At 44.2% G+C, this 20,758-nt stretch overlaps 1 protein-coding gene across 2 annotated transcripts; it reads left to right on the plus strand.

The window, feature by feature from the left end:
- Nucleotides 1–506: 506 nt before the first annotated feature.
- CATSPER1 (cation channel sperm associated 1) lies at nucleotides 507–20,122 on the plus strand. 2 transcript variants are annotated; one of them, XM_039366255.1, is made up of 12 exons: nucleotides 507–1,115; nucleotides 2,461–2,691; nucleotides 4,145–4,258; nucleotides 4,890–5,049; nucleotides 6,103–6,194; nucleotides 7,758–7,901; nucleotides 13,479–13,542; nucleotides 14,678–14,750; nucleotides 16,098–16,155; nucleotides 17,870–17,957; nucleotides 18,530–18,644; nucleotides 19,403–20,122. In XM_039366255.1, the coding sequence occupies exons 1-12, from the start codon at nucleotides 869–871 to the stop codon at nucleotides 19,430–19,432; spliced, it is 1,416 nt and encodes a 471-aa protein (XP_039222189.1). In that variant the 5' UTR covers nucleotides 507–868; the 3' UTR covers nucleotides 19,433–20,122. The 2 variants fall into 2 exon arrangements, 1 of the variants encoding a protein (XP_039222189.1); XR_005559530.1 differs by lacking the exons at nucleotides 18,530–18,644; nucleotides 19,403–20,122 and having other exon boundaries at nucleotides 16,025–16,155.
- The last annotated feature ends 636 nt before the right edge of the window (nucleotides 20,123–20,758 follow it).

Below are 20,758 nucleotides of genomic sequence, written 5' to 3' on the forward strand. Positions count from 1 at the left end.
GAAGCGAAGAAAAAAAAACCACACCAAGAAAGTGTCAATTGCCTTTTGGAAAAAGCACCTTTGGGTCAAGGGCTGCCACTTTCTTCTTGGTCTCCTATTGTTGTTAATTGCGAAGTCGTGTCCGACCCATCACGACCCCATGGACAACGTTCCTCCAGGCCTTCCTGTCCTCTACCATCTTCTGGAGTCCATTGAAGCTCACGCCTGCTGCTTCAGTGACTCCATCCAGCCCCCTCCTTCTCTGTCGTCCCCTTCTTCTCTTGCCCTCCATCTTTCCCAGCATCAGGCTCTTCTCTAGTGAGTCCTTCCTTCTCATTAGGGGGCCAAAGTACTTGAGTTTCAACTTCAGGATCTGGCCTTCTAAAGAGCAGTCGTGGTTGATCTCCTCTGGGACTGACCGGTTGGATCGCCTTGCAGTCCAGGGGACTCGCAGGAGTCTTCTCCAGCACCAGAGTTCAAAGGCCTCCATTCTTTGGCACTCAGCCTTTCTTAGGGTCCAACTTTCACAGCCATACATTGCAACTGGGAAAACCAAGGCCTTGACTATACGCACTTTTGTTGGCAGGGTGATGTCTCTGCTTTTGAGTATGCTGTCTAGATTTGCCATAGCTTTCCTCCCCAGGAGCAAGCTTCTTCTAATTCCTTGGCTGCAGTCCCTCTCTGTGGTGATCTTGGAGCCCGGGAAGATCAAATCTGTCACTACCTCGATTTCCTATTATGACGTCACAAAAGAAAGTCTGGCCTTCTGGATGGAAGCCCGGCGTCTCTTCCCTTCCGTGGGAGCCCCCCTCCCCACTTGCTGCAACGCGAAGGAGGGATTTGCTGGAAGCGTCTGCCTGTCGGAGGGGCGAAAGTATCCGACAGCACCATGGATTATCTTATGGTGCCCACCTCCGCTTCCCCGATAGAGAAACAAGACCAGGCCATGTTCGTCACTCAAGGGAAGCCGGAGCCGGCCGCTACTCAAGGCCCCAGCACCTCAGCTGACCTGAAGCAAGAGCCCTCCATCTTCATACCAGCTGCACCAGCTAGGAGTAAACTCTCCCATAAGGGTAGCAAGATCCACAAAGGCCAGCGAGGAAACAGGAGTGCGCACCACACCCCGAAACTAAAACGTGAGTGGCTCTGGGAAGTGGAAGGGAGAAAGAGAGGGCTGCGGGGGATGGATGGGTGGGTGGGTGGGTAGAGAAACCATCCTGCCCAGAAATGGGTGGGTGGGTGGGTGGGAAATGAGAGCTGAGGAGATCTTTCTGAGTTAAGCGGACTTCCTGGATAACAGCGGAAGAGTCTGCCTACAAAAGCCGTGGGCATCTCCGAAGGCTTCGGAGAAGAAGCCGGGTCTTTCCCCGTGAGGACCGGGGACTCTTTTGCACAATGCAGTAGCTTAGGGGGGGATCACTGGGGATCCCTTCCAACTCTCCATTTCTACGATTCTGTGGGATACAGGGAAGTGCTCAACTTACGACCACGATGGAGCCCAACGTTTCCGTTGCTAAGTGCGACCTCGTGGGTTAACTTTTGCCCCCTTTTACGACCTTTCTCGCCACATTTGTTAAGTCGATCCATCAGAATGGAGCTGGGAGGGAGCTTGGAGGTCTTCTAGTCCAGCCCCTTGCCCAAGCAGGAAACCCTATGCCATGTCAATCCATCAGAATGCAGCTGGGAGGGACCTTGGAGGTCTTCTAGTCCAGCCCCTTGCCCAAGCAGGAGACCCTATGCCATGTCAATCCATCAGAATGCAGCTGGGAGGGACCTTGGAGGTCTTCTAGACTAGCCCCCTGCCCAAGCAGGAGACCCTATACCAGTGGTTCTCAACCTTTTTAATGCCGCGACCCCCCCCCAACCGGTTGTAAGTCGAGGACTACTCAACCGGTCGTAAGTCGAGGACTACTCAACTGGTGCAGCACCGTTTGCAGAATGGGACTTTTGGCGGGCTCAGCAGGGCAGAGACAGCCTGGACAATTCCTATTGGCTTTTGAAAGCCAATAGAATGAGACTCTATTCAAGAGAGTCTATGCTATTGGCTTTCAAAAGCCAATAGAATAAAAGGGAGGAGCACAGCTAAGGAAAAGGGGAAAAAAATGGCGGACTGCGTTGTTTGGCGACCCCCGTGAAATGGTTGTTCGACCCCAAATGGGTTCCCGACCCACAGGTTGAGAACCACTGCCCTATACCATGTCAATCCATCAGAAGAGCTGGGAGGGACCTTGGAGGTCTTCTAGTCCAGCCCCCCTGCTCAAGCAGTGAATCACGGCAGTTCTGAAATTAGTCACACGGTCCATCCAAGCCTTACCGAAGCTGGCCGTCGGAGAAATGGTTTTCTTCGAGACGAGAGATGAAATAAGCGGTCAAGGAGAATCAAAAGAACGAAAGGAATCCCATCGCCGGTTGTCCCGCGGCACATTGGCCACGGCGATTTGCCCCCTCCCATCTGACGTGCCTCCCTCTCTTCTCCCCTAGACATGGGGAAGTCTTCCCATCACCGCCACCGCCACCGCTACCGGCGGATAACCCTGAAAGACATCCTGATTCGCTCCTGGCAGAAGATCTACCCGTGTCTTGTTTACCTGCGGAAGGTCATCTTCAAGCTGACTCAGTCCTTCCTGTTTGACTTCTTCATCTGTGGCATGGTGGCCATCAACACCATCCTGCTGGTGGTTCAGACGTTCGCTGTGGTGGAGATACGAGGAGGTAAGGCCGGCCGACTTCTCGGGGGTCTAAGGCAGGGCTTTTCAACCTTTTCACCCGTTGTGCCACTTTTAGGATATGGCAACATCCGAGTACCCCCAGTTGCCTAGCAAGGTGTCCAAAACTTGATGACCAAAAGAGGAAAAAAGCGATGAAGTACAGGTAGTCCTCGACTTACAACAGTGCGCTTAGTGACTGTTCGAAGTTACTATGGCTCTGAAAAAAAATGCCCCCCAAGCCACAGCCCAAGAAGCGCCGATCAGCTGGAATGTTGCAGCATCTTCAGGGTCTTGTGATTTACATTCAGATGCTTGGCAACGGATTCATATTTATGACGGTCACAGTGTCCCAGGATCATGTGAAGTGACCAAAACCTGCTGCAACCACCCAGCAGACGGGGGGGGGGAATAAAAACCAAACACCCCCACCCCCCACCCCCGCTGCCAATCCTCAACAGAAATGCTCACAACAATGAAAACCTCGGACAGGAGGAAGAGCGCGGCCGGGCGGGCAGGCCGGTGTCTTGCTCGGCTGTCGCTTGGGGGGCACTTTTTTCAGGGCCATTGTAACTTCGAACAGTCACTAAGCGAACTGTTGTAAGTCGAGGACTACCTGTAGTTTATCCCTTGCTTTTTTGGGGAGGGGGTCATCACGTTTTTGATACCTTGCTAGGCGACTGGTGGTACTCGGATGCTGCCATATCCTAAAAGTGGTACCATGGGTGAAAAGGTTGAAAAGCCCCGCTCTAGGGCAGTGGTGGCGAACCTATGGCCCGCGTGCCTGAGGCGGCACTCGGAGCAGAGTTCGCCAGAGTAGCGAGCACGTGGCGTTTGGAAGCGACAGGGCAGGAAGTGAGCGAGCAAGTGGACTCCAGAAGATGGTAGAGGACAGGAAGACCTGGAGGAACGTCGTCCATGGGGTCGCGATGGGTCGGACACGACTTCGCAATTAACAACAACAACAACCTGGCTTTTGTTTACATTTCCAACAATTAAGACCTTCCAGGAAGTTTTGTGGAGGCTTTATCCCAGCAGAGGATAGCACGGAGCTGATCTCAGTTCGTCTCCAACTGCTCTGCGGGGAACAAGGATGGGAATCTAACCAGGACATTTTCAAGTCTGGAGGTTAGCAAGGAGACTTATTGGTCGTCCTCAACTTTCGGTCACAACTGAGCCCAAATGTTCTGTTGCTAAGGGAGACATTTGATAAGTTGTTAAGGGAATCTGGCTTCCCGCGTTGATTTTGCTGGTCAGAAGGTCGCCAAAAGGGGATCACGTGACCCCGGGACGTTGCAACCGTCAGTTGCCAAGTGCCTGAATTTTGACCACGGGAGAGGATGCAAGTGCCGTTGTAACTTGGAGTGGTCACTAAATGAACTGTTGTAAGTTGAGGACTGCCTGGGTTCCGACTTCTCTTGTCGTCTTGCTGCTGATGGTCTTCCCTTCATCCTCTCTAGAATGGTTCTTCTCTGCCCTGGATCCAGTGTTCCTGTGTGTCTATGTCGTGGAGGCCATTCTCAAGTTTATCGCATTGGACTTTAACTACTTCCGTGACCCGTGGAACGACATTGGTGAGTCTTTCGCCATAGGGTCAAGAGATGGGTGGGGGGAGGTCACGGGGACAGGCTTGCAATGGGAGGGAATCACCTATGGAATTCCACGCGTTGGACTTTAGGTAGGCATTGAAAGCAGGCTATGGTTTCAGTATGGCTAGTGGCCCTGTTGCTCCATTTTAAAAATGTTTTGAAACCTCCGAGCAAATTGCTGAGAGCCATTTTGGTGTAATAGTTAAGGTTCTGGCCTAGAAACCAGGAGACTGTGAATTCTAGTCCTGACCTTAGGCATGGAAGCCAACTGGGTGACTCTGGGCCAATCACCAGGAGACGGTGAGTTCTAGTCCCGCCTTAGGCATGGAAGCCAACTGGGTGACTCTGGGCCAATCACCAGGAGACGGTGAGTTCTAGTCCCGCCTTAGGCATGGAAGCCAACTGGGTGACTGGGCCAATCACCAGGAGACAGTGAGTTCTAGTCCCGCCTTAGGCATGGAAGCCAATTGGGTGACTTTGGGCCAATCAGCAGGAGACGGTGAGTTCTAGTCCCGCCTTAGGCATGGAAGCCAACTGGGTGACTCTGGGCCAATCACCAGGAGACGGTGGATTTAACTATCTTGTAGATTTTCTTTTCTTTCTCTTCCCTGATCAGATTTCTTCATCATGTTCATGATGGTGTTGGAATTTATCCTCGTGCTCTCCTTCACCGCCGGGCAGGGAAACCGAGGCAACACCCTCACCCTCTTTCGGGTCCTCAAAATCATCAAGGGGATTCGCGCCATCCGCGCCATCCGCTTCCTCCTCACCCTTCGGTCAGCAACGCCACCCGCCCGTTGTTCCGTAGTCAAATTGCAAATGGTTGAAGGGAGACAATAGCACAGTCCCCGTCTAATAAACCAGGACAGACCGATCTCTGGGGACATCAAATTCAGTAACAGGAAGGTTGAGTCCCTTTTAGTTCTGAGAGCCAGTCTGGTGTAGTGGTGGAGGCTCCAGGCTAGAAACTGGGAGATGGTGAATTCTAGTGCTGCCTTAGGCATAAAAGCTGGCTGGAGGGCTTTGGGCCAATCACCGAGAGACCATGAGTTCTAGTCCCGCCTTAGGCAGGAAAGCCAGTGGGATCCTTTGGGGCCAATGATCAGGAGACGGTGAGTTCTAGTCCCGCCTCAAGCAATAATGGTAACTGGGTGACTTTGGGCTGGGTGACTTTCTGTTGCTGTGGGGACAGGATGGGATAGGATGGGATGGGATAGGATGGGATGGGAAAGGAAAGGAGGGAGGGAGGGAGGGAGGGAGGGAGGGAAGGAAGGAAGGAAGGAAGGAAGGAAGGAAGGAAGGAAGGAAGGAAGGAAGGAAGGAAGGGGGAAGAAAAGGAAGGAGATAGGGAGGGAGGGAAGGAAGGAAGGGAAGAAAAGGAAGGAGATAGGGAGGGAGGGAGGGAAGGAAGGAAGGAGATAGGGAGGGAGGGAAGGAAGGAAGGAAGGGGGAAGAAAAGGAAGGAGATAGGGAGGGAGGGAAGGAAGGAAGGGAAGAAAAGGAAGGAGATAGGGAGGGAGGGAAGGAAGGAAGGAAGGGAAGAAAAGGAAGGAGATAGGGAGGGAGGGAAGGAAGGAAGGAAGGGAAGAAAAGGAAGGAGATAGGGAGGGAGGGAAGGAAGGAAGGAAGGGAAGAAAAGGAAGGAGATAGGGAGGGAGGGAGGGAGGGAAGGAAGGAAGGAAGAGGGAAGAAAAGGAAGGAGATAGGGAGGGAGGGAGGGAAGAAGGAAGGAACTCTCCCAAAGGAAGAGTTAATAATTAATAATAATTTATTATTATTATTATTAATAATTCTTCTTTTTCTTCTTTTTTATGCTCTTTTTCTTCTAGGGTGACGGAGAACCTGCAAGAAATCACAGGCACTTTTATGCTTTCCTTCCAGTCCATCGGAGCTATTATTCTGCTCATGTTCTCTTTCTTATGTATCCTCCCAGCAAGAAACGGGGAGGGGGGGGACAGCAGTAGCCGATGGCGATAGGTATATATCTCATCAAAAGCACTTCTTAGTTTATTCTTCTGCTCACACCAGGTTTTCTTTTCTCAAACTTGGCAACTTTCAGAGGTGTGGACTTCAACTCCCAGAATTCTCCAGTCTGCCTGCTGGGGAATTCTGGGCATTGATGTCCATACATCTGAAAGTTGCCAAGTTTGAAAAACCCTTGCTTATACCATCTTCCCCCCCCCCCCCAAGGAATCTAAACAACATAGCACTCTCAGTCTTGCCAATATTGACAAGGTAAGCCCTTGTATATAAACAGGAAGCAAACCTCACACCCCCTTGCACTGATGGTGTTACCTAGTTGGGTCGTGAAGCATTTGACTGCTTTGTCTCCCATCTCCGCCTGGAGGTGAATTTTAGGAGTTGAGTCCATTTCGTTTTTTATATATATATACATATACATACATACATACATACATAATATTTTATTGCTTTTCCAGTTTTACATTTGAGTATTTGGAAAGCAACGTGGTGATTGTGTTCGTCAATAGTCCAATAACAAAATCTTTAGTACATATCTCAGGTTACACCATCATCAAATATTTCTTCTCTGTTCCCCTTAACATTTGCTACCTCATATTTAAGCTAGTAAATTTCTAATTGTATCAAACTCGGCTAAAACTTCATTATCACACTCATCAATACATTTTTTTGCTGATACATATCCATATCCTGTTTTTAAGTTGTACCTAATTTTTTAGTTTTTAATTACAGTACTCCCATTTAACCTTTAATATCCAAAGTATTTAAGTTTTGGGTAATCCAGATTTCCTTTGTCTCACTCCGTAAAAATTATAATGTCTAAAATCACATATTACTTTAATAATAATAATAATAATAAAGTTGGAAGGGACCTTGGAGGTCATTTAGTCCAACCCCCTGCTCAGGCAAGAAACCCTATACCATTTCTGACAAATGGATGTCCAGTTTCTTCTTAAAAACTTCCAATGTTGGCACATTCACTTAGATATATTCTAATTTTATTTCATAAACCTTTTCTATTTCTCGCCCTAATCCATCACCCCCTTAATAATGAAGTATCCTTTATTTTCTCGAGTCCAACGTCTGCATTATCTGGGCTAAACAATAGTTCAAACCTATTTCCTAATAGTTAGTTTTCATTTCCCTTGTAAATCTAAATTCTCAATATTAAACAAATTAATCCCTTATTTATTTATTTATTTTTTAACACTTTCCCAACTATTTTAAACGCAATAATCAAATTTCCCCTTATCGCAAAGTCTCCCTTTAGCCCAATAGTTAACCGTTTAGGATCCTCTCTAGTAGAGAGTTGAGTCCATTTCTGACCGTGTCCTAGTCAGTTTCACAGAAAGTTCCCATGTTCTTTTCCTTTGCTTGAATTGACAAGTCTCCCCTTCCTCCCAGATGGGTGTCCCACATTGAAGCCCAGGTTCGAAACGCGCCCACCTCCTCCACCTTTCTAACTGCTGTTTCTTCCTTGACCCCCGTGACTTTCGGCTTCTAGTCATGTCTTCCGTGGTGTTGCTTGACATGTTCCAGGAAGCGGATAAGAAGCATTTCGGGGACCTGTTCAAAACCATCTTCACCCTTTTCCAGCTTTTCACTCTGGACGACTGGTCTATTATTTACCTCACGTGCTATGCTGCAGGTAGAGAGAGACGCCGGAATCTGTTCAATCCGGGGTGGGGATTCGTCCCTTTGTGACTTAAATCTACATTTAAGGTTCTACATTTAGGCAAGGAAAACCAAATGTACAGGTATAGTATAGGGGGTACCTTGCTCAATAGTAGTAACTGTGAGAGGGACCTCGGAGTCCTAGTGGACAATCCCTTAAATAGGAGCCAGCCGTATGCTGCAGCTGCCAAAAAGGCCAATACAGTGCTAGGCTGCATTAACAGACGGATAGAATCAAGATCACGTGAAGTGTTAATACTGCTTTACAATGCCTTGGTAAGGCCACACTTGGAATCCTGCATCTAGTTTTGGTCACCACGATGTAAAAAAGATGCTGAGACTCTAAAAGAGTGCAGAGAAGAGCGACAAAGATGATTAGAGGACTGGAGGCTAAAACATACAAGGAACTGTTGCAGGAATTGGGTATGTCTGGTTTAATGAAGAGAAGGACCAGGAGGGACATGATAGCAGTGTTCCAGTATCTCAGGGGCTGCCCCAAAGAAGAGAGAGTCAAGCTATTCTCCAAAGCGCCTGAAGGCAGGACAAGAAGCAATGGGTAGAAACTAATCAAGGAGAGAAGCAACCTAGAACTAAGGAGAAACTTCCTGACAGTGAGAACAATTAACCAGTGGAACAACCTGCCTCCAGAAGCGGTGAATGCTCCAATGCTGGAAGTTTTTAAGAAGAGACTGGACAGCCATTTGTCTGAAATGATATAGGGTTTCCTGCCTGAGCAGGGGGTTGGACTAGATGACCTCCAAGGTCCCTTCCAACTTTTTATTATTATTATTATCGATCATCGCACAGTCAGCCAGATGTTCAGACTGGATTTGGCATTTTGTCTACCTATCGAGTCCTTACCCAGGACCTGGGATAGGCAGATGTGGATGTTTGATGGTATTACAGATATCGTCGCAGGATGGAAGCAGTTCCTAATAAGGCCGCCTTTTGCAATTGACTAATAGCGAATTTGTCAATGCCAATGGTGTTCAAGTGGTGCTCCAGTTGTTTTGGGATTGCACCCAAGGAGCCTATGACTATTGGTACTACCCTTGCTTGCTTTTGCCACAGTCTTTCTATTTCTATTTGTAGGTCTTTGTATTTTGTTATCTTCTCCAGTTCTTTCTCTTCTATTCTGCTATCTCCAGGCACTGCCACGTCCACTATCCAGACTTTTTTGTCTTTCTTATCGACAATTGTTAAGTCTGGGGTGTTATGTTGCAGGTGCTTGTCTGTTTGAATTCTGAAGTCCCAGAGCAGTTTAATTTTATCATTTTCTATGACTTTCTCTATTTTATGATCCCACCAGTTTTTGCTTACAGGCAAATGATATTTTTTGCAGATCTTCCAATGCACCATTGTTGCTACTTTGTCATGCCGCTGCTTGTAATCAGTCTGTGCAATCTTCTTGCAACAGCTTACCAAGTGGTCCACTGTTTCTTCAGCTTCTTTGCATAGGCGGCACTTACTGTCTGTTGCTGTCTTCTCAATTTTGACTTTGTATGCATTTGTCCTTAAGGCTTGGTCTTGTGCAGCCAGAATTAGTCCCTCGGTCTCTTTCTTCAATTTTCCTGCTCTTAGCCATTGCCAGGTTTTATTATTATCTGCTTTCCCAGCTATTTTTTTCATGTATTGGCCATGTAGTGCTTTGTCTTCCCATGCCTCTATTCTGTTCTTCATTTGGTCTTTCTTGTAGGCCAGTTTGGTCTCTCCAGTAGTTAGTAAGCCTTCCTGATATACTAATTTCAGTGCATCTTCATCATTGTTCTTCAGATATTCTTCCAAAGCCATTTTTTCTTCTTCAACCATCTGATGTACTTGTAGCATTCCACGCCCACCTATTTGCCTTGGTAGATAAAGTCTATCAATGTCACTGCGTGGATGAAGGGCATGATTCATTGTCATTATTTTTCTGGTCTGCCTATCCATTGCTTTTAGTTCTGCTTGAGTCCAGTCCACTATTCCAGCTGTGTACCTAATGACTGGGATTGCCCAGGTGTTGATTGCCTTTATGGTATTTCCTCCATTGAGTTTGGATTTTAAGATCTTCTTCACTCTCTTGATGTATTCACCTCTAATCTTTTTCTTGACTTCAGTGTGCTTGATGTTGTCAGCTTGAAGGATACCCAAGTATTTGTAGTATCTTCCTCATCCAGACTCTTAATGTTATTTTCGTGGGGCATCTTGATTCCTTCAGTTTTCATTATTTTTCCTTGTTTGATAGTAAGTGTGGCACATTTGTCCAAGCCAAACTCCATTACAATATCTTGGCTATATATACGGACAGTGTTGAGCAGCGATTCTATTTCAGATGATGTTTTTCCATACAGCTTCAGATCATCCATATAAAGGAGGTGGGATAGTCTGGCAGATGTTTTTGATGTTTGATAGCCATGTCCTGAGTTATTCAGTATTGTTGACAGAGGAAACAGTGCAATAACAAATAGTAATGGTGATAATGAATCTCCTTGAAATATTCCTCTCTTGATATTAACCTCTCCCAGCTCTCACCATTGATCTGCAACTGTGTCTTCCATTGTGCCATCGATCTTTGCACAAATTTTCTGATGTTTCTACTGACTCCTGTTATTTCTAGGCACTTTATTATCCAATCATGTGGCAGAGAGTCAAATGCCTTTTTGTAGTCAATCCATGCCACATTCAGGTTGGTCTTCCTTCTCTTGCAGTTTTCCAAGATCATTTTGTCTATTAGGAGTTGATCTTTTGTTCCTCTGCTATTGGGGCGGTTTCCTTTCTGCTCAGGTGGAAAGAGATTGTTTTCAACTAGATGCTGTTGTACTGCATCAGCTACCACACCAGTTAGTAATTTGAAAGTTGTTGGTAAGCAGGTAATTGGCCTGTAGTTACCTGGTGTTGCCCCTTTTGCTGGATTTTTCATTATTAGGTAGGTTTTCCCAGTTGTTAGCCACTTTTCAATTTCTCCTCCTTGTAGTATATTGTTGAACTGCTTGGCAATGAGTGGGTGTATAACAGTTAGATGTTTCAACCAAAACCCATGCAGTTCATCTTCACCTGGTGCTGACCAATTTTTGATTTTCTTTGCTCTTTTTTCTACCATTTTTGTTGTTATTACTAGTTCTTTCATTTCAGCTTCTGTTTTATTTGCATCCACCTCTTTTAACCAAGCCGCATCCTTGTTGTATTTCTTTGGGTTATCCCATATCTGCTTCCAGAACTGCACTGTTTCTTCCTTGTCAGGTACTGACTGATTCCTTGCAGTTTCTCCATTGATGGATTGGTAGAAACGTTTCTGATTGGATTGAAATGGAGGTTCTGCCTATAGTTTGCAATTCGAGCTTCATATCTACTGATTTTCCTGGCTATAGCTGTTATTTGTTGCTTTATTATTTCCAGTGCTTCCTTGATCTTCCTTGTTTCTAAGTGGTATTTCTTGATTAGGTATTCTTTGGTCTTCTTGTTCTTCAGCTTCTTTTCTTTCATCTGTTCTAGCTTGCTTGCATGTGATCTTAACTTGCTGATCTTATTTTCTAGTCTAACCTTCCATTTTTCTGGTGCACTGTTTGTTTGTTTTTCTTCTTTGTTGATTTTGCACCCCAGGTATTCTGTTATAACTGCAGCTGTGCTGTACATTAGTTGGTTTGTTTCTTGCAATGAATTGGTGCTTATACTTGATATTGCAATATTTGCATCTTTTAATGCTTGTGCTAGCTGTTTCTTTGGAACAAGCTTCAATGCAGGTAGCCTTATTCTGTTGTTTTTGTGCTGTTCTAGATGCTCAGTTATTCTTTGTTTCAATTCTTTTATTTCTTTAGTTAGAGGGTTTTGTTCTTCCTGAGGTAGAGGTGCCTGGTTTCCAAATGAGAACAGTTGTATATCTCTGCTAGATTCCTTCACTGCCAACTCCCCCTGGTTTGCCTCTACATTCTGAATTACTTCTGGTAAGGCTTTGATTTCTTTGCCCTGGGTAAACCTTTGCAGTTCGTCCAATTCTGTTTCTGTGAATACTTTATTTCGTGTTATAAATCGGCGTTGATCTGCTAGTCTCTGTTCTGTTATTTCTGATTCTGGATGTTGTTCTTTCCAGAACTGGTGCATTCGTTTTAGATATCCTCTTCTTGTTGGACTTGATCTGTAGTAACAGATCATTATTTCTTTGTTTTCCATCACTGTGTATCTGCGACGGGTAAACACCTTTTCTTCCAGTAGTTCTGCAGCTGCTGGCCCTGGTTGCTCAGCCAACAGTCCTGAGTCCTGTAACCCATTTTTCACCAGATATCCAGGAACTCCAATATCTAGTGCGGACCTTGTTAACCCGGGCGACGTCCGAGCCGGTATGGCATTCTGAAATTTACGTCTCACCATATTTTTTATGGGAGAGACACTCTTTGTCTGACTCCTCTGATGAGACCTGTCCAGTATGGTTGAACCTCTGGCATAGCTCTCATCTTCCTCAGAGTACACAAGCCCCACAACCACGTCAAGGTAGTGCCTCACTGGGGGTGTATTATTATTATTATTATTATTATTATTATTATTGTCATTATTATTATCTCCCGCCAAAGAGCTGTCTTCCCTTCCCAAGTCTATTGTCACTGGCCCTGTCTTTTTACAGCTAATCCTCGACTTACGACCACAATTGAGCCCAAAATTTCTGCTGCTCAACGAGACGTTGCTGAAGTTGCCCCATTTTATGACTTTTCTTGCCATGGTTGTTAAGTGAATCCCTGCAGTTGTTAGGGACACAGCTGTTAACGTGAATCTGGCTTCCCCATTGAAGGTCGCAAAAGCAGATCACGTGACCCCGGGACACTGCGACCGTCATAAATGTGAGTCGGTTGCCAAGCATCTGAACTCTAAGCACTTGACCAAGGGGGACGCTACAACGGTTGAAAGTGTGAAATGTGGTCATAAATGGCTTTTTTCAGGGCTGTTGTAACTTCAAACGGTCACTAAATGAACTGTTGTAAGTCGAAGACTACCTGTACTGTGTTTTATTGCGTGTAAATCACCTAGAATCACTGAGAGCAAGTAGGCGGCTGTATACATTTCAGAAATATAGAGAGACGATAGAGATATAAATTTATAGAGATGATACAGAGAGATGATAGAGATATAGATAGATGATAGATAGATAGATAGATAGACAGACAGACAGATAGATAGATGACAGATATAAATTGATAGATTAGAGAGATGATAGAGACAAAGATGATAGAGATAGATTGATGGATGGTTGAAATAATAGATAGATGATAGATGAGATAGATAGATAGATAGATAGATAGATAGATAGACAGACAGACAGACAGACAGACAGATAGATTTATGTGTGTGTGTGTGTTGGGTGGAACACATGAGATGAGAACTAAAGAACTTGAAATAGTTATACTAGTCTCCCTTTAACTCTTTGTCAGCCACAAAATTTTGAATATAGATATAGATATATATATAGATACACATGTATAGAGATAGATAGATGGATGGATGGATAGAGAGAGAGAGAGGCAGTAACTGGGGTCCTGTGGATCTGGAATATCCCTCTACACCATTTCCCCTTCCTTCCTTCCAGGTGCCTGGTACATTATTATTTTTCTCATCATATATATCCTGGTGGAGTATTTTCTGCTTCTCAAGTAAGTACGGCCCAGGCAGACCCAGGCAGGTGTTCAAAGGGAACACAAGTGAGCTGTTGAGGGATGAGAAACAGCTGAGGAGTCTCTGAAATGGCTCCCAGATTCAGGTTATTTTCAGCCGGCTTTCGCCTTGATTCTTTGCCCAGCTCCGTGGCTGATCTGAAAAGAAAAGCAGGAAAGAAGGGTATGGGTGGGAAGGGCTTACCCAGCAGAAGGGTATCCGGAGTGGTTAATGAGACAGGATTTAACGCTATAGGTAGTCCTCGACTTACAGCCATTCGTTTAGGGACCGTTTAGAGGTACGACAGCACTGAAAAAAAAACAATGTCATGGTTCCGAAAGGTGAAACTCTTCAAAGAACTTTGAGGCATTGTTTACCTTAAGGAATCTTTACTCGAGCAGCATAGCTTCGGTACTATGTACATAGTTGAAGCCAAAATGTGACTTCCCCTCCCTTCAGCACATATAGATCAAGGCACAATTCCCTCCTCCAACTAACCGTCATCAAACACATTCTCCAATTAGTTTGAAATGCTGGCTTTCCACCCAGTTTTCTCTCCCGCCAAGCCTTATCAGCTCTTGTCACAATATTGTTATGTCTAACTAACTCCCATCACATTCCTCCCCCCTCCCCCAATATCATCTAATCCTAAGAGTAAAGTATAAGAAAGATAAAAGGCTGCCTCTCCACATGTTGTCAAAGCAAGAACATCCAATGTTAGCAGCCTTGACAAATGACTTACGCCCCTTTATTTGGCTACTGACTCATACTTATGACGGTGGCCGTGCCTCGGGGGGGTCACGTGATCCCCTTGGGCGACCTTCTGACAGGTAGAATCAATAGTGGGAATGCTGATTCAATTAACGACCGTGTCGCTCATTTAACAACCGCAGTGACTCTTAACCAGCGTGCCAAGAAAAGTCATTAAACGGGGCATTAAACTTGCACAAGAAATATTTGGGGGCTCAGTTGTGGTCGTAAGTTGAGGACTACCTGTATATAGAAGTAGCTGCTTTTTTTTTTTAAAGGAAAGAGAAGTTTAATTCTATTTATTGTTGTCTTTTCGGGTGGAGTCAATTTACCATCCGGTTTAGGAGGCCACTGTTAGTGTACACCTCTCAATTTTTCTTGCAGCCTGGTGATTGCCGTCCTGGTGGATAACTTCCAGATGTCTCTCCTCAAACGCCAAGAGAAGAAGAAGCTGAAGGTCAATTCTGGCATTTATTTGGGGGCTGGGGGAGGTGAATAATTGCCCCCGGGCTGCCAATTTGGTGGAAGATGCATAAATCTCCACCCAAATACGGTTCTATATTTAAAACAATCAGATGTGGGTGGATCCTTAGTAAAAAAAAAACCTCACGTCATCAAATCCCCAGGATTTATTTGAGTCCTTGACAAGTTCACCAGAAATAATGCAGGGAATACCCCTCCACCCAGGGTAGAAATGGAGGGCGGTGGGGACTGGAAACTTGAGTGGAGAAACTTGAACAGACCCCCCCTGGCGGCCACTCCCACCATCCTCCACCAGCCTGGGAGATGTTGGTCTTGTTGCCTGCAAGCTGGTGGGAATCTGGTTTGTTGGCAAATTTGCTCAATGTCTCTTAGACCAGAGGTCCCCAAGCTTGGCCCGCTTTATGACTTGTGGACTTCAACTCCCAGAATTCCCAAGGTTAGAGACCCCCTAGACCAGGGCTTTTCAAACTTGGCCCTTTTATGACTTGTGGACTTCAGCATGCCTGGCTGAGAATTCTGGGAGTTGAAGTCCACAAGTCATAAAGTGGCCAAGTTTGGGGACCCCTGTCCTGGACCGATGTTTCTCATACTTGGCGACTTTAAGCTGTGTCCCAGAATTCCCCAGCCAGCCATATTTATTGTGGATGATGGTAACTGTAGTCTGTTTTGGCCATGCTGCTGAAAAATGCTGGTAGTCTGATCCTCAGAACCACACAGTATGTCATGAATTTACTTTTTTAATGCTGTAATATAGAATAATATATTACAGTAATAGAAAATCGGAAGTCAGCCTTTCCTTTTTTTTTTTGATTTCTGCAATTTTGTCTTTGCTTGTCTTTCTTTCACCTTGTTCCTTCCTTCCTTCCTTCCTTCCTTCCTTCCTTCCTTCCTTCCTTCCTTCCTTCCTTCCTTCCTTCTCTTTCATCTTTTTTTCCTTTCTTTTCCTTTCTCTTTCTTTCTTTCTTTCTTTCATCTTTCTTTCTTTTCTTTCTTTCTTTTATCTTTCTTTTCTTTTCTTTTTCTCAGGTTTTCCCCCCTTTCTTTCCATTTCTTTTCTTTTCTCTCTTCATTTTAAATATTAGTTCTGGTTAGTTTTTAATTCTGTACTCAAAATCCTAGTAAACTTTATGAAAACACAAAGATTAAGGTAGCCTAACCGACATGCTAGAGATTCTTCTTGACCAACCAGTTGGACTCATTTGGGCTGAGCGTGGCTATAATCCAAGCTGTGAGGTGGTTGTTTTTCAGAGCGGACCAGCAGCGAGCATCTTCCTCGTCCTCTCCTGCCATTGCTGACTTATTCTCTTCACTCTTGAATTAGCAAAAAATTGTCCAGCTGAAGGACAGCACAGCGGAGGACGATCCAATCAAGCAAGCAGGTGATGGTCAGACTGGGGTGGGTGCGGTGGAAGGGGGTTCACACTTGAACAATCAACGAGGCTTTGACAGGACTCGGGCCCGGCCAATCGCTTGTCCTATGTGCAGCCGTGAAAATGCTGCCTCGGGAATTCTGGGAATTGAAGTCCACCCATCTTAGAGTTGCCAAAGTGGAGGAACCCAACCTTTATTTATTTATTTATTTATTTATTTATGAAACTTATATACCGCTTTAAGTGCAAGCACTCTCTAAGCGGTGTACACCAGTAAGCAATGTATATATATATTTACATTGCCCCCAACAATCTGGGTCCTCATTTTACCTACCCCGGAAGGATGGAAGGCTGAGTCAACCTTGAGCCGGTGAGATTTGAACCGCTGACCTGCTGAACACAGTCAGCTAAAGTGGCCTGCAGTACTGCACTCTAACTGCTGCGCCACCTCGGCTCATGACATACCTTATAATACAAGTAACCCTCAAGCCTCGGTTGAGCCCAAAATTTCTGTTGCTGAGCCAGGAAGTTGTTAAGGGAGTGTTGCCCCTTTTTACAATATTGTTAAGTGAATCGCTGCAGCTGTTAAGTGAATCATGCGGTCGTTAAACGAACCTTGCCTCCCCCATTGACTTCTTAGTCAGAAGTCCGCTGGGAAGGAAGGCTACAGATGGTGATCCCGTGACTCTGGGATGCTGTCCACCGTACATGCCAGTTCCCAAGCATCCAACTTTTGATCATGTGACCGTGAGGATGCTGCAGTAATCGTTAAGAGTGAACACCGTCCTAAGTTACTCTTTTCAATGATGTCAAACGGTCACTAAATGAATGGCTATAAGCCAAGGACTGCCTGTAAAGGTAGAACCAGTATGCCTTGTTGAGCTAGTCTCTGCTAAATTTAACGCAAAGGGTGGGTTGAGGCCAAGATGCAGGGCTTTTTTTCTCATAGAACGCCCAGAACGGAGTTCCGGCACCTTTTTGGGATGGAACCTTGTAGGGTAGGCAAGGCGGGTTGTATGACGTGTGTGAGTTCCGGCACCTTTTTTTTTTTTTTAGAAAAACATTGGATAGATAGATAGATAGATAGATAGATAGGAGAGAGAGAGAGACAGATATAGATATAGATATATAGATAGATAGATACAGATAGATAGATAGATAGATAGATAGATAGATAGATAGATTGATAGATGATAGATAGATAGATAGAGATAGATAGATACATAGATTGATAGATGATAGATAGATAGATACGAGAGAGAGACAGACAGATATATAGATATATAGATAGATATATAGACAGATAGATACAGATACAGATAGATAGATAGATTGATAGATGATAGATAGATAGAGATAGATAGATACATAGATTGATAGACGATAGATAGATAGATAGATAGATAGATAGATAGATAGATAGATAGATAGATAGATAGATAGATAGATAGATAGATAGATGATAGATACAGGACTTCAACTCCCATATATACATATACATATACACAGAGCTTTTTTTTCTCACAGAACGCCCAGAACGGAGTTCTGGCACCTTTTTTGCATGGAACCTTGTAGGGTAGGCAAGGCGGGTTGTATGATGTGTGTGTGTTCTGGCACCTTTTTTTTTTAAAAAAGAAAAAAGAAAAAAAGCACTGCCAAGATGTATCTGTGTATGGAACTCTTTGCTAACCTGGACCCCTTTTCTCATCTTTGCTTGATACAGAGAAGACCAAGTTGAAAGAACAGGAAGAGGAAACCCTATTTAGGAAGACGATGATGGAAAAATATGGTAGCCTTGAGCTGACTGACAAGTAAGAATTAAAGCCAGATAGCAGAAGAGCAGAATAACAGAATAACAGAGTTGGAAGGGACCTTGGAGGTCTTCTAGTCTGACCCCTTGCTCAGGCAGGAAACCCTATACCCTTCCAGACAAAGGGTCATCTCTTCTCTTCTTAAAAACCCCTAGCGATGGAGCACCCACAACTTCTGGAGGCAGGTTGTTCCACTGGTTAATTGTTCTCACGGTCAGGAAGTTTCTCCTCAGTTCTAGGTTGCTTCTCTCCTTGGTGAGTTTCCATCCGTTTCTTCTTGTCCTGCCTTCAGGTATTTTGGAGAATATTTTGACTCCCTCTTCTCTGTGGCAGCCCCTCAAATAATTGGAAAATGGCGATCATATCCCCCCCAGTCCTTCTCTTTGTTAGACTAGACGTATTCAGTTTAGAACATGGAACATAGAACAATGAGGATAGAAGGGACCTTGAAGATCTTCTAGTCCAGCTCCCTGCCTTCCTGCAAGAAATCCAGTTCCTGCAACTGTTCAATCATACACTTTATCCTCCAGCACCCTAATAAACCCTTTTAAAAAATTTTTTGCCTCTTTCAGAGAATGGCAGCTTCTATACAATTATTTCCAGATAATGACAGCTGTTGAGAACAGCCAACAGCAATTCCAGTCACAAGCCTCTACCACGGACAAGATCTTGGACACATTTTTTGAGGTATGGATTAAAAACCTCAGCTTGATTCCTTCTGCCCCTCAAAAAACCTCCATCCCTTAACCAAATTAACCTCTACTTTTTAAAAGAATTCTGTTCTATTCCATTCCATTCCATTCTATTCTCCATTCCACTCCATTCCATTCCATTCCATTCTATTCTATTCTATTCCATTCCATTCTATTCTCCATTCCACTCCATTCTATTCCATTCCATTCTATTCTATTCTGTTCTATCCCATAGTTCTATTCTATTCTATTCTAGTCTCCATTCCATTCTATTCTATTCTATCCCATAATTCTATTCTATTCTATTCTATTCTATTCTATTCTATTCTATTCTATTCTATTCTATTCTATTCTATTCTATTCTATTCTATCCCATAATTCTATTCTATTCTATTCTATTCTATTCTATTCTATTCTATTCTATTCTATTCTATATTCCACTCCACTCCATTCCACTCTATTCTTATTTCACTGGACTATGGTTTATTGCAGTTATATTCCCTACTCACCACTAGGGGACAGTATATGACCAGTTTTCCTTCTTGCTGGAATTTGTCCAAGGTAAGGAGTCCTTAAGTAGACAATAGATTCTTACCAACTGTCCCGTTCCACTTTTTATGGGGCTTTGAATTCAAATGTCTTTGAATGCTTCTTCGAGGCTCTTTGTGGCTCCTAAACGGTCAGCACTGAATATAACCACAATATGGAACATAGAGTACAAAACAGACTAATTCCCCTGCCTTCTCCTTACAGACATCCGAAGAGGACTTTTTTCCCAAATGAAGCAAGAGAAATCCACAGTTCACTAGTGGGATTTTTTTTTTTTTAATGCTACCAGCAACCGCTGCAGCTAAAAAGTTGACATAGCTGCTTTTATTTTGACGACCTCACGATATCGGACCACACCGTGTTAATGAAATCAAGTTGTGACTCTTAGGATGCAGCAGTTTAAACCTAGCTGTCTCGCCGGCTGTGGATAGATAGCAGCTCCAAAATTCGTTTCAGAGATTACAGCTGCTTTGGATCAGAACTTCAGATCACGACTTGACATTTTCTACCTTGCTGCCAAGCGAGCAATTTTTCAGCTTTCTGACAGAGACCTCTCTTTCCCATCAATTTCAGATTTTCAGATTTAAATTGAAAATGTAATCAACGGAAATCAGTCTTCAAATTTTGAAAAAGCAAAAGATTTTAAATCGAGCAAGCTTGGACCGAATCTAAACATTTTTGTTTAGCAGAGGAGTCCTTTTGGGGGTAGCGCTACATTTGCATACAAATTGTAGATGTGTAACTGATTTACGGAACGCCTCCAAAGGCGAAAATAATAAAAAAGGCACATTATAAACCATCTTCCCTTCCCATCTATTCTTTATTGATAAGTTGAGGGAACCTAGAGGAGTGATGTGCAAGGCGCGAATGGGCCCACAACTAAAATTAAACTGGCTACAACTGTTTAAATAAAACTGAAACACGGTCTTGTAAGTGAATCTGGCTTCCCCATTGACTTTGCCTGCCAGATGTTCACAAAAGGGGGATCACGTGACCCCAGGGCACGGCCTCTTGTCATAAATATGAACCAGTTGTCAAGCGTCTGAATTTTGATCACATGACCCTGGGGATGCTGCAAAGGTTGTGCTAAAGATCATCATAAGTCCCTTTTTTCCAGTGCGTTGTAAGTTTGAACTGTCACTAAATGAACTGTTGTAAATCAAGGGCTGCCTGTATTTGTACAAGCCTGGGTAGGAAACATGGCTTTCTACAAGCTTGTTTCCTTTGAGAAGCAGGATGCCAACATCCATAGCAGTAGACATAAAAATAAAGGTTTTTATAAATCTCTTTTATATATGTTTGTGTGTGTATGTGTATTTATATGTATATATAGATACATACATACATACCTATACATGTGTGTGTGTGTCTTTTAAAATACTAAAAATGCGAATCCTGGGCATTATGCTAACAAATAAAAGAAAAAACGAACACCAGGATATAATAAACCAGCCGATTTAATATAAACAAGCTTAGTGACTCTTCTTAAGCACAGGCTTGTTTATATTAAACAGGCTGGTTTATTATATCCTGGTGTTCGTTTTTTCTTTTATTTGTTAG

This window comes from Crotalus tigris, unplaced genomic scaffold (genome assembly GCF_016545835.1).
Source record: "Crotalus tigris isolate CLP2741 ecotype Arizona unplaced genomic scaffold, ASM1654583v1 scf7180000020245.1906669, whole genome shotgun sequence".
NCBI classification, from domain to species: Eukaryota; Metazoa; Chordata; class Lepidosauria; order Squamata; family Viperidae; genus Crotalus; species Crotalus tigris.